The 25,649-nt window shown below is 43.8% G+C and overlaps 1 protein-coding gene across 1 annotated transcript in view; it reads left to right on the top strand.

Moving 5' to 3' along the window:
- The first annotated feature begins 604 nt into the window (after positions 1–604).
- rnf17 (ring finger protein 17) overlaps positions 605–25,649 on the top strand; it is a 33,793-nt gene continuing 8,748 nt past the window's right edge. The window contains exons 1-33 of the mRNA XM_021597738.2: positions 605–805; positions 1,261–1,373; positions 5,313–5,410; positions 6,565–6,628; positions 6,799–6,888; positions 7,134–7,237; positions 7,435–7,603; positions 7,717–7,793; positions 7,922–7,996; positions 8,081–8,502; positions 8,619–8,726; positions 8,836–8,997; positions 9,124–9,295; positions 9,419–9,560; positions 9,758–9,948; positions 12,399–12,549; positions 12,652–12,829; positions 13,941–14,056; positions 14,213–14,333; positions 14,450–14,570; positions 14,722–14,973; positions 15,199–15,346; positions 15,521–15,633; positions 15,873–15,963; positions 22,985–23,106; positions 23,230–23,534; positions 23,989–24,152; positions 24,261–24,380; positions 24,480–24,560; positions 24,748–24,873; positions 24,966–25,019; positions 25,183–25,290; positions 25,390–25,513. Of these exons, the coding sequence (XP_021453413.2) occupies positions 727–805; positions 1,261–1,373; positions 5,313–5,410; positions 6,565–6,628; positions 6,799–6,888; positions 7,134–7,237; positions 7,435–7,603; positions 7,717–7,793; positions 7,922–7,996; positions 8,081–8,502; positions 8,619–8,726; positions 8,836–8,997; positions 9,124–9,295; positions 9,419–9,560; positions 9,758–9,948; positions 12,399–12,549; positions 12,652–12,829; positions 13,941–14,056; positions 14,213–14,333; positions 14,450–14,570; positions 14,722–14,973; positions 15,199–15,346; positions 15,521–15,633; positions 15,873–15,963; positions 22,985–23,106; positions 23,230–23,534; positions 23,989–24,152; positions 24,261–24,380; positions 24,480–24,560; positions 24,748–24,873; positions 24,966–25,019; positions 25,183–25,290; positions 25,390–25,513 (4,561 nt within the window). The 5' untranslated portion in view covers positions 605–726. The remainder of the gene's footprint in view (positions 806–1,260; positions 1,374–5,312; positions 5,411–6,564; positions 6,629–6,798; positions 6,889–7,133; positions 7,238–7,434; positions 7,604–7,716; positions 7,794–7,921; positions 7,997–8,080; positions 8,503–8,618; positions 8,727–8,835; positions 8,998–9,123; positions 9,296–9,418; positions 9,561–9,757; positions 9,949–12,398; positions 12,550–12,651; positions 12,830–13,940; positions 14,057–14,212; positions 14,334–14,449; positions 14,571–14,721; positions 14,974–15,198; positions 15,347–15,520; positions 15,634–15,872; positions 15,964–22,984; positions 23,107–23,229; positions 23,535–23,988; positions 24,153–24,260; positions 24,381–24,479; positions 24,561–24,747; positions 24,874–24,965; positions 25,020–25,182; positions 25,291–25,389; positions 25,514–25,649) is intronic.

Here is a 25,649-nt window from a genome sequence, read left to right as displayed (position 1 = left end):
TGCACATTAATGAATGTATACTGTGGGAATCAAACAGTCGGTCACAATTATGAGATTTAAATATATAGACATTAAATCAATTAGGTCAACTTACATGTAAAACTAATTTTAAACTGTTCTTTCTCACTGTCTGCCCCAAAGCACTTGTTTCACCTGTAGGCAATAACATGTACATAATTAACACATTCATACAACCAATTTAAATATTATTACTCATTTTAAACAGAGGGTTTACCATTGCTACCCGAAATGCCGGTATTAAGTAGTTTCATCTTACCGTCAAAAGTGAATCTATGCAGTACAGGTTTCAATTTCCTCCTTAAACCCATTTAATGGCAAGAAGGTGAAAAAACGGTGGAAATATTCATACTTTCTTTATTATGTTTAAAATGAATTGTTATCATCATGCACTTGAGTGCACAATGGTCAACGTGTTCTTAAGCCTACCTGTCTTGACCACAATACTCACAGACTACATCACTGCCGGGTGCAGGCGGTTCCAGAAGGCCAGGGATTGCTAAAGTATGATATGGCGCCCTCAAGTGGGAATTATGGAGAAAGATATTGCCTTTTCTGCGCAGCCTTTTCCATCCATCCTGTCGTGTGCACGGTCCGGCCTTTCCATCTGCTCTTGAGTGCCTTTATGAGCACGTGACATAATTGGAGGCAGAGGACTCAGACAGAACATTCTTTCAATCGATGTGAACCTTAGTCGTCCATTCAAAAATGTCGGACAGATCGCCTCGAGCCGACAACCCGAACTCTGTGGTTTGTAACATATGCGGTATTGCTTACACTTTACCAGGTAAATTCATTGTAATAATTATAATTTGCCAGTCCACATATTGTTTAAAGTTTTAGCTATATCGAGCTAACGTTACCTGTCAAATTGCACACCTGTTAGCTAGCTTCGGGCCACGTTGTGGCTACCAAAAGTTATACGGTCCGTTTTCTTCAGTAAACAGGCGAACTGTGTTTATACAGTAACGTTATATCGTAGTTAATAATACATTTTGTTGACTTGAAGAAGCTTATCAAGAGTTTGGTCCGGACACATCATCTCATTCTGCCTATAGACTGCCACAGTGCCAATACGTCTGGACTGGACCATTATGGCCAGAGAGGAAGTATCTTCCGTTAACGTTAACTCTATTATGGCATTGGGAAAAAAAAATGTTGAAGGTTTAGGCACCTCCTTCCCCCAATCTAAAAACGCATAAAACGTTGTAAAATACATTTTAATGCCATTAATCTTTTCAGAGGACGAAATCGTTGGCAACCTTCCCAATGTCCTCCTGTGTTCCCACATCTTCTGCACTACCTGTCTTCGCTCGTTGGAGTTTAACAATGTCATTCTGTGCCCTGAATGCAAGGTACAGTACAGTACTAGCACCTGGTGTCAGCTATACAACAAACACTACATGAAACTGATGGTCACATACATATTTCAAAAGGGGTAAGGCTGTAAATGCAATGCTGAATGTATACACTTCCCTGTATATGTATAGTCCCTATATTTTCAACATTTTCACATTTACAGTAATATAAATCAAATTCAATTATATTTGTTGCATGTGCCGAACACAACAGGTGTAGTAGACATTACAGGGAAATGCTTACTTACAAGCCCTTAACCAACCATGCAGTTTTATGAAAATACCTTTTAAAAAAGTAAGAGATAAGAATAACAAATATTTAAAGAGCAGCAGTAAAATAACAATAGCGGGGCTATATACAGGGGGTACCGGTGTCGAGGTAATTGAGGTAATATGTACATGTAGGTAGAGTTATTAAAGTGACTATACATAGATAACAGAGTAGCAGCAGCGTAGAAGTGGATGAGTGACAAATAGTCTGGGAAGCCATTTGATTAGACTTTCAGGAGTCTTATGGCGTTGGGGTAGAAGCTGTTTAGAAGCCTCTTGGACCTAGACTTGGCGCTCTGGTACCGCTTCCCATGAGGTAGCAGAGAGAACAGTCTATGACTAGGGCTGGAGTATTTGACAATTTTTAGGGCCTTCCTCTGACACCGCCTGGTATAGAGGTCCTGGATGGCAAGAAGCTTGGCCCCGGTGATGTACTAGGCCATACGCACTACCCAGCTTTGCTGTCAGATGCAGAGCAGTTGCCATACCAGGCAGTGATGCAACCCGTCAGGATGCTCTCGATGGTGCAGCTGTAAAACCTTTTGAGGATCTGGGGACCCATTGCCAAACCTTTTCAGTCTCCCGAGGGGGAATAGGTTTTGTCGTACTCTCTTCATGACTGTCTTCGTGTGCTTGGACCATGTTAGTTTGTTGGTGATGAACAATTTTTACGCGCTTCAGCACTTGGTGGTCCCATTCTGTAAGCTTGTGTGGCCTACCACTTCACGGCTGAGCCGTTGTCGCTCCTAGACGTTTCCACTTCACAATAACAACACTTACAATTGACCTGGGCAGCTCTAGCAGTGCAGAAATTTGACAAACGTACTTTTTGGAATAGTGTCGTCATATAACGGTGACACGTTGAAAGTTACTGAGCTCCTCAGTAAGGCCATTCTAATGCCAATGTTTGTCTATGGAGATTGCATGGCTGTGCTCGTTTTTATATACAGTGGGGCAAAAAAGTATTTAGTCAGCCACCAATTGTGCAAGTTCTCCCACTTAAAAAGATGAGAGGCCTGTAATTTTCATCATAGGTACACTTCACCTATGACAAAATGATTTTTAATTAATTTATTTGCAAATTATGGTGGAAAATAAGTATTTGGTCACCTACAAACAAGCAAGATTTCTGGCTCTCACAGACCTGTAACTTCTTCTTTAAGAGGCTCCCCTGTCCTCCACTCATTACCTGTATTAATGGCACCTGTTTGAACTTGTTATCAGTATAAAAGACACCTGTCCACAACCTAAAACAGTCACACTCCAAACTCCACTATGGCCAAGACCAAAGAGCTGTCAAAGGACACCAGAAACAAAATTGTAGACCTGCCCCAGGCTGGGAAGACTTAATCTGCGATAGGTAAGCAGTTTGGTTTGAAGAAATCAACTGTGGGAGCAATTATTAGGAAATGGAAGACATACAAGACCACTGATAATCTCCCTCGATCTGGGGCTCTACGCAAGATCTCACCCCGTGGGGTCAAAATGATCACAAGAACGGTGAGCAAAAATCCCAGAACCACACGGGGGGACCTAGTGAATGACCTGCAGAGCGCTGGGACCAAAGTAACAAAGCCTACCGTCAGTAACACACTACGCCGCCAGGGACTCAAATCCTGCAGTGCCAGACGTGTCCCCCTGCTTAAGCCAGTACATGTCCAGGACCGTCTGAAGTTTGCTAGAGAGCATTTGGATGACCCAGAAGAAGATTGGGAGAATGTCATATGGTCAGATGAAACCAAAATATAACTTTTTTTGGTAAAAACTCAACTCGTCGTGTTTGGAGGACAAAGAATGCTGAGTTGCATCCAAAGAACACCATACCTACTGTGAAGCATGGGGGTGGAAACATCATCCTTATGGCTGTTTTTCTGCAAAGGGACCAGGAAGACTGATCCGTGTAAAGAAAAGAATGAATGGGGTCATGTATCTTGAGATTTTGAGTGAAAACCCCCTTCCATCAGCAAGGGCATTGAAGATGAAACGTGGTTGGGTCTTTCAGCATGACAATGATCCCAAACACACCGCCCGGGCAACAAAGGAGTGGCTTCGTAAGAAGCATTTCAAGGTCCTGGAGTGGCCTAGCCAGTCTCCAGATCTCAACTCCATAGAAAATCTTTGGAGGGAGTTGAAAATCCGTGTTGCCCAGCAACAGCCCCAAAATATCACTGCTCTAGAGGAGATCTGCATGGAGGAATGGGCCAAAATACCAGCAACAGTGTGTGAAAACCTTGTGAAGACTTACAGAAAACGTTTGACCTCATTGCCAACAAAGGGTATATAACAAAGTATTGAGATAATCTTGTTATTGACCAAATACTTATTTTCCACCATAATTTGCAAATAAATTCATTAAAAATCCTACAATGTGATTTTCTGGGAAAAAAATGTCTAATTTTGTCTGTCATAGTTGAAGTGTACCTATGATGAAAATTACAGGCCTCTCTCATCTTTTTAAGTGGGAGAACTTGCACAATTGGTGGCTGACTAAATACTTTTTTGCCCCACTGTACCTGTCAGCTAGAGCTGGGCGATATGACTATATATATATATCGTGTGACAATAGAAAAACGTCATTTGTTTCATATTATGCTCTATTGTTTATTTTGTTGTGTCGCAAATCACTCTTTACGGCAATATTTTTCGTCAATTGGATGACGCTTTGCGTTCACATGTGGAAAGAAATTTGCAACACAAACAAACATGGAGGAGAGTGAACGTGGCACGGAGACACAGAGCTCGTACCTAAAAGAGGGGCTACTTCAGTCGCATGGACATAGTTTGGGTATGAAAAGTCTGGCACAGACCAGAAAACTGTCCTTTGCTAAATATGCTGCAGGCCGTTCCTGACAACAGAATCAAACACCACTAACCTCTTTTACCACCTACGCAAGAATCATGTGAAACAGTACGGAGATAGTCTACAGATGAGACCCAAAAAAGTACAGTCGAGTGCTCAAAACAAACCCCCACCAAACTCGTTGCAAGAGGCTTTTGCCCGCGTGACACCATTTATGGCAAAGAATCACAAAGATGGAAGGAGAGAACAGCTGCTGTTACAATTTACATCTGCAAAGACATGGCCCCAATTTACACGGTTGAGAAACGGGGGTTTCGTGATTTGGTGCTAACTCTCGACCCAAGGTACCAACTGCAAATTGAAATGTGACACGTATTAATTCCCCAAAATATATATATTTTAAGCCTATATTTATTTTGTTTGCAACTATAGTTGAAATGTTTTCTATTTAACTTTTTTAGATTTTATACATTAATATTTTGTTATGTTACATGCTTAATTGAAAATTTGCACAAAGGTTCTAAATAAAAGGAGAAATAATCAAATATGAGTAAGTACCTTTTTATTTGTTGAGTATAATTCAAAGAGAAATAGGCCTTTTACATGTGGTCATTTTATATAAAGTAGTTATTCATTGAATTTACAGAAAATGTGCTATGTCATATGTATCGTTATCGGGATATGAAATTACCTATATCGGGATATGAGATTTTGGCCATATCGCCCAGCCCTACTGTCAGCAATGGGCGTGGTTGAAGGGGTGTCCACATACTTTTGTGCCAGTTCATACTACTTACCAGCAGGCTAATTGGCTGCAGTGTGAATAAGTAGTGTAGTTGTATGAAATGCAGTGGGTGTTCCTGCAGGTTGAGTCCACTCTTCCTGAAGGAGGGGTGGAAGGACTGCAGGTGGACAGCAGAATCATTGGCCTCATCTACACAGCCAAAATGAACAAAATGAAAAGGTATATAACAGTTTATTTCACATACTTATAAATACACACATGCCAGCCACTATGATTCACTTTGGCAGTTTACAATGCAGAAACTGAATTGCTGTCCAGTTGACCTTACACACATATTAAGAGCATAATTATAAATAGAAAACATTTCAATATTATTTCCCCCTATTCTCATTTTTATTTTCAGTGTCCATTTAGCAGCTAACTCTGAGCGAACACTACCATTCTCCTCAGACCATTATGGGTCCTTTTGTTGGGAATCACAGAGATTCTGTCTCATATCTCAATGATGAACAAACACTCCAAACTAGAAATATAATGCATTTGGAAAGTATTCAGACCCCTACACTTTTTCCACATTTTGTTACATTAGACTTATTCTAAAATGGAGAAAATGTACATTTTCTTCCTGATCATTCTACGCACAATACCCCACAATTAAATTTTTGAAAATGTCCAAAAAATAAACTAATCTTTATTTACATAGTGCCTTCGTAAAGTATTCATACCCCTTGACTTTTTCTCAAAAATATTACGTTACAGCCTTATTCTAAAATGGATTCAATAGTTTTTTTCCCCCTCATCAATCTACACACAATACTCCATAATGATGAAGCAAAAACTGTTTTTTTTTTTAAATTTTGCTAATTCAAAATACAAAATCACATTTACATGAGTATTCAGACCCTTTACTCAGTACTTTGTTGAAGTACCTTTGGCTTGGTTTTGCACTGTTAACTGTGGGACCTTATATAGACAGGTGTGTGTCTTTCCAAATTGTCCAATTAATTTAATTTACCAAAGGTGTACTCCAATCAAGTTGTAGAAACATCTCAAGGATGATCAATGGAAACAGGATGCACCTGAGCTCAGTTTCGAGTCTCATAGCAAAGGGTCTGAATACTTATATAAATAAGGTATTTCTGTTTTTAATTTTTAATAAATTAGCAAAAATTTCGTAAAACCTGTTTTTGCTTAAGAGGTTTTGTGTGTAGATTAATGAGAGAGAAAAAACAATTGAATCCATTTTAGAATAAGGCTCTAACGTAACAAAATGTGGAAAAGGTCAAGGGACCTGAATACTTTCGGAATGCATTTTATGTAATCGTTCTTATTCTGTAGACAACCTTTATTTTTGTTTATTAAAACTCTGGTAGAGACAGACCGAGGCATCACAGAGTCAAATCCTCGTCTTCACTTCTCGAGGAGGACACAAAACAGGTATGGTTTAACGTTAATATAAGTGTGCTTGGCCTGTCTGATCAGTAATATCCAAGCTTCTGGAGTCGGTCAGCCAAACAGAGATGCAGGGCATTATTTAAAGAATGCTGCAGAAATGGAAGAATTTCTGTTGTTTCTATATAGTAGGCAATATATGTATTCTGTTCTAGGGTCCAGATGTAGAGAAAGCACTGAAAGCAGTAGAAGAGGCTCTGTCTCAGGCCTCTGAGAACATGGCCAATCTGGACAACATCCATCAGGTGAGCGACTAAAGTACTGTCCCGCATTTCCTGTCCTTCCATCTGTACTGATCCAATAATACTATGGCCTGGTTTCCCAGACAGATTAATTCTCGTCCTGGACTAAAAAAAGCACATTAAATGGAGAATATACATTGTGCATGCTTTGTAGTCCAGGACTAGGCTAAATCTGTGTCTGGTAAATCAGCCCTGTATGAAAGCAAGATGTTACCTCTAGCATACCTGCTGTGTGCTTGGCTCTGCAGACTCTGGTGAAAGGCTTGATGGTGCAGGTGAAGAGAGAGAAGGCCAGACTGCTGATGGAGATAGATGAGGCTATGGGTAGGGCTTTCACCATCCTCAATAGAAGGTACACTACAACCACCTCATACCTTCTTCTCACTAATGGGCTAGTGTGTTATGTATTTGTAGCTTCTGCTACTTATTGTGTGTATTGGGCTTGGCTGTAATGCTTTTTATCAGGGCTGATCAAATGGACGTATACAGTAAGTGGACCCCATTATTTTTCTGGTTTCATGGGGTGAGGTGTAATTCCTACATTGTCAGGAAGGGGGCACTGGTGGCTGAGCTGACCAACATGGAGCAGCACTTCCCGTCCAGCAGGAGGGAACTGGGCCGGGTGGAGGAGAGGATGAGGGCCCTGGACACAGCCATGCAGAAGGCCAAGCAGGTCGGACAGCACCCCTCCCTGGAGAGCTACTGTGACCTGGAGCAGGTACATACATACATACATACATACATACATACATACATACATACATTAAACTGCACCTTCTGGTTGTAGAGTGGCACTTCAAGGAATATGAGGTGTGTTTGTGTGTTGAACAGTTGTTGGAGACCCTGCAGGCTTCTGTGGATGTACAGTCGTTTGACCTGAAGTGTCTGTCTCTGGGCTCTGGACTGAGGTGAGTCAATAAAGTTGACCTGAATTACAATTTGAAACCCTGTAGCTATGTGGCCTGACCTGAATTCTGCTACTGTAATTTGAACTCACATCTGAACCATGGCGCGCGTGTGTGTGTGTGTGTGTTAGCTGCATAGCACAGCAGGATGCGCTGGGCAGGAGTCTGAAGGCGTGTCTGAAGATCAACATTGGGAACGCTAAGATGTACGTACTGTAATTGACTACAGATAGAAAAATATATGTATCTTTGTTTACATGGTTTAACTGACTTTTGAACTCCCCCCTCAGTCTGACAGATGAGCTGATCCACAGAGAGAGGCCCCAGGAGCAGGCTGGGCCCAATAGGAAGGCCCCCCTGCTCCCACACTCCCTTAACACCAGAGAGCCCAGCCGCCCCCAGCAGCAGCAGCAGGAGAGCCAAACGATGATGAGGCCTCCCCCGCCCAGCACCAGAGAGCATGTTCCACCTCACCAGGAGCAGGAAAGCCTGAGGATGACTAGGCATACCTGGGGCCCCTCTCCCATCCCTGGCCCTCTGCCCTTACCCAGCTCCAGCCCTGTCTCAGACTCCGGCCCCAACGTCATCATAGAGGAGATTATAGAGGAGATTGAACAAGGAGGAGAAGGGAAGGACGAAGTCGGTTTGAAATCCTGCCATCAAGTCACCACAGCCTCATCCAAAACCACTGCATCAGGGTTCTCAGTTGGAAGTTAGTGACAATGTCACAGCAACATTTAGAGCGCACGTCAGTGCATGTCTGCTGAGGTAAACCGCATCCCCATTACCCATAGGATAATAATGGTGTTTCTTGGTTTCTGCTTGTAGTTGTCCCAGCTCACCTGTCTGAGCTGCAGCAGGCCAGTGAGAGACAGAGAGCCCAGAGGAGCAGCAAGAAGAGCCAGGAGGACCTCCCACCTGTCAGTCAGGGGAAAGGTAGAAGAGAGACAGACACACATGTCACATAATAACATGCACAACAGTTATGGTCACATAATCTATAACTTGATGAATAGAGACACATAGAAACTGTGCGTGTGTTCAGTGTTCCAGGAGTGGGTGATGGTGACCCATGTGGTGAACCCTAACCACTTCTACATCCGCCACGTGGCAGAGCAGAGGGCCTGTATTCTGCTGTCCAAGAAGATCAACTCCCTCTGCTCTGGAGAGAGAGGACTGTTCACAGCCAGCGACATACTGGAGACTGGTGAGATCACTGTGTGTGTGTGATACCTTACTGTGGGTATGTCCCTCTCCCTAGGCTTTATGGTGTTTGTGAAATGAAAGCAGTGCGATGTTGCCACTGACTATTGCGCGTGAGTGTCTCCGTCAGGCTCCACAGTGTTTGTGAAGTGGAAGGAGGGGATGTGGTGTCGGGCCACCCTGACAGAACTGTTCCAGAGAGGTCACCTGGACCCGGTCCGCAGCTGTCCTGTTCCTGAACTTCACCGTGTCAGAGTCTACTTCCAAGACTACGGTTTCTGCAAGGGAATAGCCCTGCAGAGGTACAGACGCACATGCACACACGTGAAAAACCTAGTAGGCATAAAAAGGGACAGAACATTGATTTGTTTTTTTCAGTCACCCAGGTCTATCTTTCTCTTACACCTCTACTTCCCCATTCCCAGTGAGGAGGCGGGTCCAGACCTGTTCATCAGGGACATGAATGAGCGTCTGAGAAGAGTGGACGTGGCCGGCCAATCAGAAATGAGCCGCTGGCTCCCTCAGGCTATCAAGTGTTCCCTCAAGGACATTGTGCCTGCAGACCTGGTAAGTCGATGACATCGTGCCTGCAGATCTTGTAAGGGGCATACATTTGCATATTGTCCATATTCTGACATAACATTTGTGTATGTCGCCATCTATCTTTTTCTTCCAAGTGAAGGGCTTTTGTATAAGTGACTAGGATAAGTTTAGATTTGTTTTCTTTACCTGCATCCCCCTCCTTTTCCTCTCTTCTCTCCCAGACTAAAGGCTGGAGTGCGGAGGCCCAGGATGAGTTTCGCCGCGTGGTGGGCTCAGCCTCAGTAGAGATGCAGGTGTTTGGTCAGGAGAGAGGTGCTCTGCTGGTGGACCTGAAGAAAGCCCCCATGGACAGCGGTTCCAGCAACATGCCCATGTCCCTCCGAGAGTACCTGGTCTTCCTCGAGCTCGCCAGGTACATACATACTCGGGGTTCGTATGGTCATGAAAATCCTGGAAAAGACATGGAATTTTTTGAATGGTGTTTTCCAGGCCTGGAAAGGTTTTGGAAAATGATCAAATCTGAAAAGTTGTGGAAAAAGTAATTTCTGTTAATGTAATTTGTTTAGAGACCGTTTTTAAATATTTTATAAATCAAATTAAAATCCACATATCAGCCAGGATCGGAATGACACTTTTGCACAGCTGTGTTTACACGCATCACCTGCATTTGTGAGAAAAGAGTGGGCTGTTGCTGAAGGAGAGCGAGACAGTCGAACATTGCAGCAGCAGGTAGGCCTCGCCTATAAAATATGTTATACAACGGGTGGGTCTAATGCTGATTGGTTAAAATCGCATTCCAGACTATTACATAAGTTACCACCGGCTAAATCTATGACGTTAAAATGCGTATTTACTCTGTTCCATCTGACTGGGCAACCTGCTGTCTCGTCAGCCAAGCAATTTATCAACTCAATCTCCACTGTAAAAACATCTAGACATTATCTCACATTTCTTTTAGACTAACATTTAGTTTTCAACAGCAGAGATTGGTATAAACCTTGCTGTCTGTCTCCGACATTTGCAACATTGTTTCAATATTCAAATTTGATCTCCAGCTGTCCCATAGTAATGAACGTGACAAGACCGGCAGGCAGCGTTTCTCAGCCAGTCGAAATCATGAATCAGCTGGCATAATTTTTATGGGTATATACAAAGAAATGTCAATTGAAAAAATGTCAAACTAAACGAAGTGCAACTAGTTTGCAGTCTTTTCAGTTTGAAGGGATTGTGTTAGCTGAGTTGTTGGCTAGCTCCTCTGAACATTTTCTATGCCAGCCGAAATCGCGCCTTATTAGATCATTGTTATGGATATATCCAAATAAATGTCACTAGAAAACAGCTTAAACAAATGCAACTACTTTTCTGTTATTCTGGCTGCACTTTTTTATGTGACTGTAAATTAGCTGTAGTTAGTTAGATAGCAAGCAAGGGATAAGAACATTGCCAGCTGGAATTGCAAGTGTGTCTCGTCCATAGATGCAGAACAAAAAGACTGAATGACTGGGTCGCGTCTCTGGCACCCGAACCGATCGAACGAACGAACGACCAGCCTGCTTGGTTAGCAACCTTAGATTTGTGTTGGGACTATATCTTGTGGAAGGATGAAATAGTATGAATATATTCATAAAAACATTTTTTTATGGAAATATGTCAATGATTATTGTAATATGTTGGTAACACGTTGTATAAAAGTGATAATGCCCTCGAAGCCGGTGTTTGGAGGATATATTGGCACGTTTTACCGGACTTTTTCTCAGGCTGAACAGACTAATAACTTTGTAGCCAATTCAAAACATATCTTGTGCCCTTTAGTTAACTGTTAAGCTATTGTTAGCTTGTATTAATGTTTTCGTCATGTCCAAAACACTTGCGAATAAGGCCATACAAAGTTGATTTACTTTTTTGAACGACTCAGATTATTCATTTTAAACTATTCTTTTTTACGAAACGAACAACACATTTCACCATTGTATTAGTTTGGATTTGGTTCAAATGCAGTGAATCAAAATAAGAATTTGTGAATCGTGAACAGTAAATTTAGAAAAAAAGATGGATTAAGTGGCTTCAACTTGTTTTGGTGATACTTTTATAGTTTATTTGGGCATGCAATGTATGGGACATTGCAACTCAATAGATGCTAGTCAGCCTGCAACATAAACACCTCGAAGGTAACTAAAATAAATTAGAAAAGGTACATTTCCTGAAGAAAATGTGTGGGCTTGCTTCAGCTGAATAAAAATAATTGGAGCCTATCAAAGCCATTTGATCTTTTGATATATAAAATGAGCATATTATTTAAAAGGGCATAAAATGTATTTGGTTGTAATGTTGCAATTTTATGCATCAAGGGTGGTCAACTATCCTCCAGGAGAGCTAATGGGTGGGCAGGCTTTTATTCCAGTCCCCCTCAAACAAACCACATTTTAGAAATTAGCTGCTGAACCGAACCTTGATAAACTGTCTCAGTGTTTGAGCGGGGCTTGATCAAAAGCCTGCACACCCAGTAGCTCTCCAGACTGACCTCTTGTTTTGTACAGTTGCCTAACAGGTATTCTACTTTGTGGTGGGGTTAAGTGCTTTGCACAACGACAGGAGTTGGTATCAGAGAGCAGCCTCCCAGGGTTGATACCACATTACATACTGTTTTTATACGTACACACAGACGGCACCAATTATTGGTCATGGAAATTTGGTTAAAAGTCATGAAAAAGTCTTAATTCCATTTGTCAAAATGTGTATGAACCCTGCATACTGTACATATCCAGTGTTTCCCTTATGAGTTTTGCGGAAGGCTGCATCAGTTTCTTCCTTGTTGCTATGGATAATCAGTAGTAATATGTTTGTCCCGTTCTGCTGCTGTAGGTTTTACTCTCCTGTGGCGTGGAATGCCAAGACTGTGCCATGTGGCAGGAGGCCTCTCCAGTTCTACCTTCCTGTCTTCCCTCGTACCAACGTAGAGCTCAACGCTGTGGTGTCCCACATAGACACACCCTCACACTTCTACATCCAACTGGTAGGTCACACACAAACACACACACACACACACACATGAAAGCATTATCAACTGATATTCCAGTGCCCTCTCTAACTCTTCCCCCTCGCTGATTAAACGCAGGTTGACAACATGGAGTTCCTGCTGCTGACAGCCAAGCTGCAGGAGTGTTACAGCTATGACTGCCCCAGCAGGGGGACCAGAGGAGAGGACCAGGACTTGGAGGTCTACTGTCCTGTCCTGGATCAGGCCTGTGTGGCACGCTTTGACGACAAGGTCTGGTACAGGGCCCATGTCATCGGTCAGTACACTGTCTGTGCGTGGGTACACTTAGGGCAGTTGCGGTGACCGAATTACCGCCACACCGGCAGTCATGAGTCACATAGGCCAACATGAATGCTCTCTGTAGGCCTACATGAATGGCGCTGATGCATAAGGCAGAATAATCAACTGGCTAATGAATGGCTTGGTACTCAGCGCCCTGTTGTCAGTCTAATCTGAATGATGAGGATAAATGGTGATGGGAGTTAAGAGGTCCCGTTCCAAAATGGACCCGGGGCTTTCCCAGACGGACACAATATGCACAGTACACTTTTTAACATAGAGACCCGGTCAGGTTCACAACCTTGTATGAGAAAATTCAATTTATTTTGTGTACTTTATTAACCGGAGTGGAGGAAAGGAGAGGGAGAGCAAGAGAACGAGCATGGCACTAGGGAGAAGGGGCCTGTGGTGTGTGTGTGTGTGCGCAGTGAGTGACACGAGCAGGCACAGAAAGAGAGAGCGACGGCAAGCACTTTTAACTCGCGCTAGCAGACTTCTTGCTTGTTATTTCTCATCATATCTGATTAAATAGTACCAGTCTTGACTGCGTCAAACTGAGAGAAGCTAGCTAGGTAGGTTAATTGAGGCTAGTCTACATAACGTTACTGCGCTTCTTTTCTTCCTTCAGTGTGTGTGCGTACTGTTACAAATAACAACTCCTTTCAGATTATTAAGGAGCAGCCTACCTGTTTGTTTTTGGTCTTTGAGACCGTGAGACTAGCAGTCATTGGCATGACGGTTACCAACTGACAAAATGTAAAGACCGCCACAGCCCCTAGGTACGCTCATTGAGGTCACAATGTGTTTTTACGGTATTGTCCCCTTAGATCAGTGGTTCTCAAACCTCTCCTGGGGGCCCACAACCGTTCCATGTATTTTATCTATTCCAGAACTACCACATCCTGATTTTAAAATAGTCAACTAAGTGAAATCTGGTGAGCTAGTTTAGGGTTACAACAAAATGGTGAAATGTCTGGAAATTCCGAGGAGAGGTTTTAGAACCACTCCCTTAGATAATAAATGATATGCAAACTCCAAAAATGTATGGAAAAGAGTCTACCTAAAGATTAGAATGTTATTGTGTGTAGGTATTCCCGGGGGCAGGAAGGTGGAAGTCCAGTTTGTAGACTTTGGCAACAACAAGATTCTGTCAGTCAACGACCTGAGGAAGATCAAGGATGAGTTCTTTGCCCTCCCAGCCATGGTGAGGTCACACTACACAAGAGTATGTTGGATGGAGAATAAATAAGGCTGACTGTATCCATATACCATCCCAGCATTAACTGCTAGGGTTGGTAGACTGGGCAGGGCACTCCTATTATTCAACTGGCTCTGACAATTACCTCTCCCCCCCACCCAGGCCATCCAGTGCTACCTGGCTGATGTGATTCCTTTGGAAGAGGGTGAGACGTGGAGCAAAGCGTGTATAGAGAAGTTCAAGAGTCTTGCTGACCAGAGACTTGTGACTGCTGTGGCCACAGGTAAGATGGGTAGAACTGGAGTGTTCTCCTTTCACACGGCACTGTCTTGGCATCCTACGACAACCGTGTGACTGTTCTGTAGTTGATTGATTTGTGTGTGTCGTCTGAACCCCCAGAGGCTGGTCGAAGGGGCAGGGGTCTGCCAGTCAGGCTGTTTGAGACCAGTGATTCCAGCGAGCCGTTAGCAAACATTGAAGATCTGCTGGTCAACGACCAACTGGCCTGCTTCAAGAAGGGGTGAGTGTGTGTCTGTCATCTCACAGCAGGATACTTCATGGGTAAAATCAATAACTAATCTTATTTAGACTTTTTGATACCTACACACACAGATGTGGGTATGGTTCCAAAAAGGAGATGTTTTGTTTTACCCCATCTCCCTCTTCCTTAGCATCAAATCTAAGGACACCCAGGCCCCGGTGGTAGACACCACAGTGTGGGACCCCCCACTCGAGGGTCTTCTGGGTGAGTGTGAGCCAGCCCCTACCTCCCTGGGACAGGAGACCCCAGAGCAGGACCAAGAGATCCAGCCCTACCTGATGCTGCCGGCCAACCTGAAAGACCTGAGGGTCAGGTTGACCCACGTGGTCTCACCCGGGAGCTTTTACGTCCAGCTTCTACAGATGGACACCCAGCTCAAGAGGTCAGCCAGTGGAGATGGAGAGGAGGGCAAGGAGGGACAGACAATGGCTTACTGAAGCCTCGCCAAATCCAGCAGAGAATATTGGGCTGTGTTCACACAGGAATCTTGTAACTGTAGAGTGGATGTGTGACTTTAGAATGAGACGCTGATGAGAGGTCTGTGTCATTTAGTTATCGCTCTCTCTCTCTCCCTTTCCCTCTTGCTCTCTCCCCCTCTCTGTTTCAGGGTGTATGAGTTGTTGAAGCAGGAGTATGCCCGTACAGAGCCCCAGGCGATAGAGTGGAAGGCAGACATGTACTGTGCTGCCTACAACAACGGGGTCTGGGAGAGGGGCCAGCTCTGCTCTCCTGTTTCCCTTGACTGCATTGCCGAGGTAACACACGAACACACACACATCTATCCTTTACGAGTCACAGAAGTGGACTAGGAGTGGATTTAGAAGTAATAACATTGTAGCTGATTTGTCATAACTGTTTCATCAGTGATGGATGGATGGGTACATCCAGCTGTAACTGCAGTGTGGTGTTTTGTCTCCAAATGGTGTTAGGTAGTACGCTGTGATTTTGGCAACAAGGTGAAACTCCATGTGAACAACCTGAGACCACTGCTGCCCAGTCTGGTTGGCTGTCTGGTGCTGGAGTGTTCCCTCAGTGAAATCAGGTGAACACACACACAAATGCAGGTATACGAAGGGCTGACCTCAAACACTGATCCCTGGCAAAATGTCCTGAATTAGTAGGCCTTTCACAAAAATAGATTCTGACAGGTTTCCTCTGGGCATGAGCTATTTATCACACCTATCCTAATAGTGGAGCAAGGGGCATGCTATTCTCCTTAGACCTCATTTCAAATTTATCACTCTTTCTCTCTCGCTCCATTTCTTTCACTCTCCCTCTCAGACCTGCAGGCGGTCGTTCCACCTGGACAGCCACGGCGTGTGACTTCATCTCCTACTACCTGACAGGAGCCATGGCCATCATGACCATCAAGGTGACGCCACATCACACACCTTTTCCTAGCCCTACCACTTCCCCTAGTCCCTACCCCTTCCCCACACTTATGTGAACTCCAAGCAAAGAGGGGTGGGGATGGAGCCTAGTCTCTGATGCCACACTGTTTTGTGTTGTGGCATATTTGACCATCCATGTTTTTATATATAAACTTAAATGAGTAGGTGTGTCCAAACGTTTGACTGGTTGTGTGTGTGTGTGTGTGTATAGATATAGTGGCAGACCAGGGGGTTGGGTGAAAACGTTTACACAGATCAGACACGGACAGAGTAGGTTTAGCTTAGTTTCAAATGTGTTTATTAAAACAATAGTTCAAAAAGAAAAGAATACGTCTCCCCATGAGACCCACGGGATACCGTCTTCTTGGCTCCGGGTCTTGCTGTATCCTGTGGGAATCAAAAACTGAACTCACTCCTGTTACCTCTGCAACCATCCCCAACTATACGGGAGTCCTTTCTTCCCCCACTCTCTCCCCTGTGTGCTGCCCTTCTGGAAGCTTTATGGGACTCGTTCAGCTGGTGAGCAATCAGCCCTTGATTTCTCACCAACTCCCAATCAGCCCCAATTAGTCCTGGCCAGAGAGCCCGTCGAGACCTGGCACGTCCAGCAGATGGAGGCGTCACCTCGTGATGTATACTCTCTGTCAACAGGCCTCGACGAGTCTTCCCCTGTTGGCTGACCTGTTGTATGTGTGATATACATATATATACATATACACACACACACACACACACACACACACACACACACACACACACACACACACACACACACACACACACACACACACACACACACACACACACACACACACAGTACCTGTCAAAAGTTTGGACACCTACTCATTCAAGTTTATTTAATTTTTTAAAACTATTTTCTACATTGTAGAATAATAGTGAATCAAATCAAATGTATTTGTCACATGCGCCGAATACCTTAGAGTGAAATGCTTACTTTACAAGCCCTTAACTTCTTTGGGATAGGGGGCAGCATTTTCACTTTTGGATGAATAGTGTGCCCAGAGTAAACTGCCTCCTACTCAGTCCCAGTCCTAGATGTCAGCCGTCTTTAGACCGGATGAGAGCTCTTTGAGTCAGTGGTCTGGCAGAGAGCCACGCGCTGGTCACGTGCATTTCACATGAGAGCGACCTGCGTTCCATTGCTTTTCTACAGACAATGGAATTCTCTGGTTGGAACATTTATGATAAAATCATCCTAAAGATTGATTCTATACTTAGTTTGACAAGTTTCTTCGACCTGTAATGCAACTTTTTGAACTTTTCGTCTGACTGGACCTGATTTGTTTACCAAACGCCCTAACAAAAGAAGCTATTTGGACATAAATTATGGACATTATCAAACAAAACAAACAAGCGGAAGAAGGGAAGTGTGGAACCTGCTGGCAGAGAGAGGGGCAATGGCACTCTTTGCTGGAGAAGGATGTGGAGCCACGTCCTCCAATATTCCGACCAAAAGGGCCTGGACCTCAGCTCGACATGACATCAAAATACAGCCCCATGCAACTTTTTCCAATTGTTTTTCACCCCGGCAGTTGTTGATTCCCCGGTGTGTAATACTAACAAGTATGGGGCTAGGAAGCAAGCAGGAAAGAAAGAGGCATGGAAGCCCATTTTCATGTCAAACCTTTTCTGCTACTTTTCACTGGTAATTTACATGGGGCTGGTGAAGTTAAAAACCCTAAAGGATTACTGGAAAACATCCCCACTCACCTGCCCCCCCCCCCCCTGTCATGTCCTCTACAAGGTTTTTAAATATCTCACGGGCGCTTCACATCAGTGACCCAGAAGTTGATGAGGAGAATGACAGGAGGAGAGGCACCGCAAGCTGGTTGAGGCCTGCAAGATACATTTTCAGCCCGCCCAGAACTTGTCCATAGATGAGAGGATGGTAGCCTCAAAGGCCAGAATTGGCCTAAAACAATACATGCGTAACAAACCAACTAAGTTGGGTTACAAGCTGTTTGTTTTGGCTGATTCTGTGTGTGCATACACATGCAATTTTTTTGTCTATGAGGGGAAGAACACGTGTGCGACTGGTAAAGGACTTAGTTATGACTCTGTAATGGAGTTATTGGATTTTCAACTGCTGGGGAAGGGCTACAAACTCTTTGTGGACAACTTCTACACAAGCCCTACCCTGTTTGCAGACCTGAAAAAGCTGGAGGTGTGGGCATGTGGCACCATTCGGACCAATAGAGTGGGCTTTCCGAAGACCAAGGTAAATGACATGCCTAAGCGGGCTGAGCGGGGGACCATGCGATGGATCCATGAAGATGGCCTGCTGTTTGTGAAGTGGATGGACACCAGAGAGGTGGTGATGTGCTCCACTATCCACAAGTCCTTCAGTGGAGATCACGTCGTCAGGTGTGTGAAGGACGCTACTGGGGCATGGACCACCAAAAATGTCCCCATTCCTGCAGTCATCAAGGACTACAACAAGAGCATGGGAGGTGTGGACCTGTCAGACGCACTTATAGGGTACTACAATGTTCTACCTAAGACAAAGAAATGGTACAAGACATTGTTTTACCATTTCATTGACATTGCTGTGGTGAATTCCTTCATCCTCCAGAAGGAAATGGCCAAGAGCAGCCCCCCATCTCACAGCTAGCCTTCAGGGAGCTGCTCATCCAGGAGCTTGCTGGCTACAGCAAGCAAGTCCACTGCATCACATTCTGCCGCCTCTACCTCTGCCAGCTCTACTCCTGCCTCCAGTGGTGTTCATATGCCACAGTTCATTACTGCAGGCATGACTGTGCCTCAGGGCCAAAAGGGTAAAGCATGGAGGCGTCGTTGTGTTCTTTGTCACATGAAATCCCCCATCACCTGCACCAGTTGTTCAGTTTGCCTCTGCTTTACAGCAGAAAGAGACTGCTATGGGACATGGCACAGGCAACAAAAGATTGTGTAGAGGGCTTCCGAACGGTCTACCCCTGTTTTTTTTGTTGTTTTTTTATAATTTTTTTAAAGCATTTTTATAAATTCTTTTGTGTTAGAATTGCTTTTTGATATGTTGTATATAGTTATTTGCACTGTTGTATATAGTTATAGGTCATTTCACCAATTTCGGCCACTTGTGTACATTTGGGAAACTTGTGTGGGACACCTGGGTGACTTCATGCTAAATGTCATGTAGCTCACCCATTCCTGAAGTTATCAGTCTGCACTTTGCACACCTACAGTTGCCCTCTTGTGTTATCCATCAAAATTATCTCCAGCATCCTATCTGACTGTGTGGCTATTCTAGTACATGTGAAAGATGATGCAACAACGATAAAAAACAGAAAACGTATGCTCTTTCTTTCTCTTTTCTTCCACCAGATCTACTGTGTTATATTCTCCTACATTCAATGAACATTTCCACAAACTTCAGAATGTTTCCATTCAAATGATACCAAGAATATGCATATCCTTGCCTCTGGGGCTGAGCTACAGGCAGTTAGATTAGGGTATGTCTTCAGGCGGAAATTGAGAACAAAGGGATACAGCCATAACAGGTTAAGGAGAAGTGTATCTAAAGTTCCATGCATAACACTTGAATTTTCATCAACATTTATAATGAGTATTTCTGTGAATTCATGTGGCTCTGCACAATCATCGCATGTTTTAGAACTACTGAACGTAACAATGTAAAATGAGATTTAAAAAAAATATATATAAATATGCACTTTATCGAACAAAACACATGTATTGTGTAACATGAAGTCCTATGAGTGTCATCTGATGAAGATCATCAAAGGTTAGTGATTCATTTTATCTATTTGTGCTTTTTGTGACTCCTCTCTGTCTGGAAAAATGGCTGGGGTTTTCTGTGGCTTGGTGATGACATAACAAAATCGTTTGTGGAGCTTTCGCTGTAAAGCATTTTTGAAATCAGACACTGTGGCTGGATTAATGAGAATTGTATCTTTAAAATGGTGCCTAATAACTTGTATGTTTGAGAAATTTGATTTATGAGATTTCTGTTGATTTGTATTTGGCGCCTTGCAATTTCATTGACTGTTGGCAACAGTCCTAGACAGGTTAACCAACAATACAGTGTTAAACAATTCAAAATATATTTAATATTGTAGATTCTTCAAAGTAGTCACCCTTTTCCTTGATGACAGCTTTTCACACACTTGGCGTTCTTTCAACCAGCTTCACCTGGGATGCTTTTCCCACAGTCTTGAAGGAGTTCCCACATATGCTGAGCATTTTTGGGCTGCTTTTCCTTCACTCTGCGGAACAACTCATCCCAAACCATCTCAATTTGGTTGATGTCGAGTGATTGTGGAGGCCAGGTCATCTGATGCAGCACTCCATCACTCTCCTTCTTGCTCCGATAGCCATTACACATCCTGGAGGTGTTTTGGGTCATTGTCCTGTTGAATAACAAATGATAGTCCCACAAAGCGTAAACCAATTGGGATGGTGTATCGCTGCAGAATGCTGTGGTAGCCATGCCTTGAATTCTAAATTAATCACAGACCGTGTCACCAGCAAAGCACCATCACACCTCTTCGTCCATGCTTCACGGTGGGAACCACACATGCAGAGATCATCCGTTCACCTACTCTGTGTCTCACAAAGACATGGCGGTTGGAACCAAAAATCTCAAATTTGGACAGATTTCCTCCGGTCTAATGTCCATTGCTTGTGTTTCTTGGCCCAAGCAGGTCTCTTCCTCTTATTGGTGTCCTTTATAATTGGTTTCTTTGCAGCAATTTGAACATGAAGGCCTGATTCATGCAGTTTCCTCTGAACAGTTCATGTTGAGATGTGTCTGTTACGTGAACTCTGTTAAGCATTTATTTAGGCTGCAATTTCTTAGGCTGGTAACTCTAATGAAGTTATCCTCTGCAGCAGAGGTAACTCTGGGTCTTCCGTTCCACTGGAGCCAGTTTCATCATAGTGCTTGAGGGTTTTTGCAACTGCACTTAACTTTCAAAGTTCTTGAAATTCTCCACATTGGCTGACCTTCTTGTCTTAAAGTAATGATAGACTGGTTTCTCTTTGCTTATTTCAGTTGTTCTTGTCATAATATGGACTTGGTCTTTTACCAAATAGGGCTATCTTCTGTATACCACCCCTACCTTGTCACAACACAACTAATTGGCTCAAATGCATTAAGATGGAAATAAATTCCACAAATGTACTTTTAACAAGGCACACCTGTTAATTGAAATGCATTTCAGGTGACTACCTCATGAAGCTGGTTGAGAGAATGCCAAGAGTGTGCAAAGGGTGGCTACTTTGAAGAATCTCAAATGATGTCTTCACTATTATTCTACAACTTAGAAAATAGTACAAATAAAGAAAAACCCCTGAATGAGTAGGTGTGTCCAAACTTTTGACTGGTACTGTGTGTATATATATTTTTATTGGACAAATAAACACAAATTGCAAATTGAACAGATACATCCTTTTATCCCCCTATACTTATTGAAACACCTCCCTCCCCTTAACATCAAAAGCAGCATACATACAAAAATACATTAAAACATAAATTGGAAATTATATATACACAAAAATAAATAAAAAATATCACTACATACCCTCTTCTCTCACACAATCTCATATCCCCTGTTGGCCAACATTACTCCTGATCAATAGAAGGCAACTGTTCAAAAAAGGAAATTAAAGGCTGCCAGAATAACCTTTCTAATTGTCGAAAACAGATCTTTTAACCAGGCTAATACAGTGGGAGGTTTGGAGGATTTCCAATTAAGCAAGATCTCCCTGCGTGCTATAAGGGAAGCAAACACTACAACGCCGTCTTTACTTTTAGTGAGACTAGGCAACAAAGATGTAACTTCAAATATAGCTATTAGAGGACAAGGCTGCAGGTCGGAGTGATTTGAACATCTATCATGTGTCATTTGTGTCTGGGAGGAATTTACTCTTTGGTGTAGTGAATTCTGTGCAAGACCTTGAACTGAATTAAACTTAACCGAGCACATGAGGATATGGAGTTAACCCTAAGAAGGGCCTCCGAGTCCCACCAGTCATCTGAAAATTAGAGCAAACAAAGTTACGGACTTGAAAATAGGGGAAAAGATTAGCTACACGATCATTAAAATTGGCTAACTTCCCATATAAAAATACATCTTTGAAACATACCAAACCTCCCTGTTGCCACAAAACAAAAGCCTGGTTGAGTTTGGAGGGTTAAAATAAGTGGTTGTTACAAATGGGGCTTAGAGGAGAAGGGGCAAAAAATTGTCTCCAGATCCTCAAAGTAGAGAGCGCATTGGGGTTTCCAGTGTACTTTGAAGGACAGTGGGACACAAGTAAGAGCAGAAAGGGAGGATGATTGGCAGGTGTGTGCTTCTAATGAGCACCAGTTGTTACTTGGAGCATTACACCAGACCACAATCTTTTGAATATTGTCTTTACAATAGTAAAGCAGTATATTTGGATGTGCCAATCCTCCATCTTGTCTCCTTTGAAGTATTGTTCTACGTATCTTAGGTGATTTGCCAGCCCAGATAAAATGACTGAGCCTATCCAACTTGGTAAAAAATGATTTTGGCAGGAAGATCAGAAGACATTGGAAAAAGGTAAAATGGTAAAAATGTAATTTGAACAGATTGGATCTGCCAGCTGAGGACAGAGGCAGACTATCCCAGCGTTTTAAGTCTGTTTTAACTCAACTGACTGGACTTGCGAAGTTAGTTTTATGGAGGGTAGCCAAAGGTGTTATATTCAAACCTAAATAGTAAAAACCAGAGGGCGACAGACGGAAAGGCAGGGCTCCAGGGTGAATTTGCTTGGCAGCGGGGTTGATCGGAAAACATTCACTTTTCTGAATGTTCAATTCGTAACCTGAGAATGATCCAAATGTGTTTAAAATAGGCAGTATGTTATAGACAGGATTTGTGATATATAATCGTAGATCATCTGAATACTGTGATACTTTGTTCTTCACCAGCTCAGTGGAGACCATCCATGGTTTTACTTGAATCTCTCTTTATACCAGCCTTTTCCTCTTCTCTGCAGGAGAACACAGAGCAGCGTCCGGTGCCGGTCTCTCTGTACTGCTCCAACCGGGCCGGGCAAGACGTTAGCATCGCAGACTTCCTGGTTAGTGAGGGCCTCGCTCTGAAAGAGAGGAAGCCACAGTGAGTAACAGAACTGTGTGTGGATATATGTTTCACAGTTGAGTATAATGTGTTTCCTAGGACCCATGTCTTTCTGCTGGCTCTACGTATCTGCCCTCTTTGTCCCTGTGTTCTGTGCTACAGAGCGTCCCCCATGCCTAAACTAGAGGAGTTATCAGACTCTGACTCCAAGTTCAAGGGCCTTCAAAACAGGACACCTAACACAGAAAACCAGCCCCCCACCCCCTCCTCTGACTGGTCAGTCTCTCCCCGACCTGTCTCCACTGCCCCTACGCCGCCCAAACCGGCCCCCCGTACTAACCCCTCCCCAGAGAAGGTGAAGACACAGGCCTACTGCCCCCCTGAGCTGCCCCACTGTGGACGCACTCTGATGACCATCTCTGCCATCGGAGAGGATGGCCTCATCTACGCCATGACGCACCACGCAGGTACTCTCCTTTCTACTCCTGTTTACCCCTGCGCTCCCTCTCACTCACTCTCATTGGCGCGCTTGACTCAGTAATCCACCGGTTTCCCTCGTTTAAAATGCATACAAATGAATCCCGTATGTTAACAATAAACTCTTCCAAACATATCAAACAACGTTCCTAATCAATCCTCAGGTACCCTAATATGTAAATAAACGATCAAATTTAAGACGGAGAATCCCGGAGAACATTACCGGATATAAATAACTAAGTGCACGCCCTCACCGGAACACGCAACGAACACTACAGCCAAAATGGGAGCCACTTGTATTGTGTTGTGCTTTGCTGGCATGCATCTAAGAAAAATAATTCAGTGGTCATCATAACAGCCCTAGGTGACACACTCAATATCAGGAAGGTGTTCATAATGTTTTGTACACTCAGTGTACATGCGTAACTACTGTGTGTTTGTCAGGGCGTCAGTTTGAGCAGCTGCGGGAGCGTCTACAGCAGCACATAAAGACCCTTCCCAGGCTGAAGCCCTACACCTGGAAGAGTGTCCTGGGTTGTGCTGTAATGGGCTCTGACATGCTCTGGTACAGAGGAGAGGTGCTGGAGGTCATTGGAGGTCATGTTAAGGTACAGACACGTTTTTTTGTGAACAAATAAATACTGGGATTTTGAACAATTTATACAAATGATGTCTATACAAAACTTACAAGACCCCAACCTGTGTGTGTGTTCCAGGTGCGCTACGTGGACCAGGGTCTAGTGGAGAACATCCCAGTGTGTCACGTCTACCCCACAGTGTTGTGTGAGGATATTCCCCAGCTCTGTATGCCCTGCCAGCTGCACGGAGTCATCCCTGTGAGTGGACTAGATTCAGAATCGTGGTGTTTGTGTTCCATCGCAGTATCTTCCTCTCCTTTATCTACAGTAGCTCCCCCCTCCCCTCTCTCTGTTCAGGTGGGCAGGACGTGGCAGTGGGATGCTGTGGCTCTGCTGAAAGAGCTGCTGCTAAACCGCTGTGTGGACATGCAAGTTATGGTGAGGTGGATACTACACACACAAAGATGGTATGTTAGTGCTTGGGGGATATGAGGTGATCCTCTCAGTTTGAGTAAGTGTGGGTGTCTCACTATAAGCTGCAGGCAAGGCCCTGTATCAGTTGTGCATGGACTCACTGGCCTGATGTATGATGAAATGTAACAAAAAACATGACTGTGTGTGTTAGGAACTGCCTGAGGATCCTCTGGGCTGTCTGACAGTACAGATTTCTCTGGATGGCATGACTCTAAGCAGAATCATGGTTCACCACCAACACGCCTCTGTAGACCAGGCTATTGCATCCACGCAGGAGGTAGGGAGGTGGGAGTGGGTATTACCCTTGTTCCAATCCTTCAATTTTTGTGGGGATTCAACACAATTGTCTAAATCTGTGATTTTCCTCAGGAGCTGGTGGTGTCATCTCACCTAGATCTAGATGACTGGGACATTGACACAGAGGTACGTTGGTTATTCAGTGCCATCTGTATATAAGATGTTGTTTGAAATTGCTAGTATGCACACTGCGATATAACTTGCCAATTACATTTGTTTATTTATTTATCGAGTGTGAGAATGTCAGTCATCCCCACTGCTCTGCTGTGTTTTCCTGTCTTATGTACAGGGTTTGGAGGACCCAGAGCCAGTACCGAGGGTGTTCTCATACCCAACCCTGCCTGAGAAAGGCGAACGCTTCCGGGTCAGGATCAAACACCTCCGGACCCCCAACGAGGTACTACCACTTCCATACCCAACTGTAATGTCAATTCTGAAATGATTTGTTATGCCTTTTGCAACATTTTCTACTTTTTCTACTGCGTGTGTGTTGCAGGTGTTCCTGTATCCCTTAGATGGCAGTAGTTGTGTGGAGTCTGGTGGGGAGAGTCTGGAGGAAGCACTGAAGAGAGTCCATGACAGGATTGACCGTCTGGCCATGCTCTCGGACTTCGCCATTGGTAAACCACAACACGATCACAAGCACTTTCCATGGACTAAACTTCACACTTAATGCTTTTACTAAAACATTTCCGTATTGTCTTGTAACAGGGACTTATAACGAGCTAGGTGGTAAAGTGCTGACTTGTTGATCCT

The sequence above is a fragment of the Oncorhynchus mykiss genome, chromosome 3, assembly GCF_013265735.2.
Source record: "Oncorhynchus mykiss isolate Arlee chromosome 3, USDA_OmykA_1.1, whole genome shotgun sequence".
In the NCBI taxonomy this organism is placed as follows: domain Eukaryota; kingdom Metazoa; phylum Chordata; class Actinopteri; order Salmoniformes; family Salmonidae; genus Oncorhynchus; species Oncorhynchus mykiss.
Note: the sequence above shows the minus strand (reverse complement) of the source record. Positions and strands in the feature narration are given on the sequence as shown.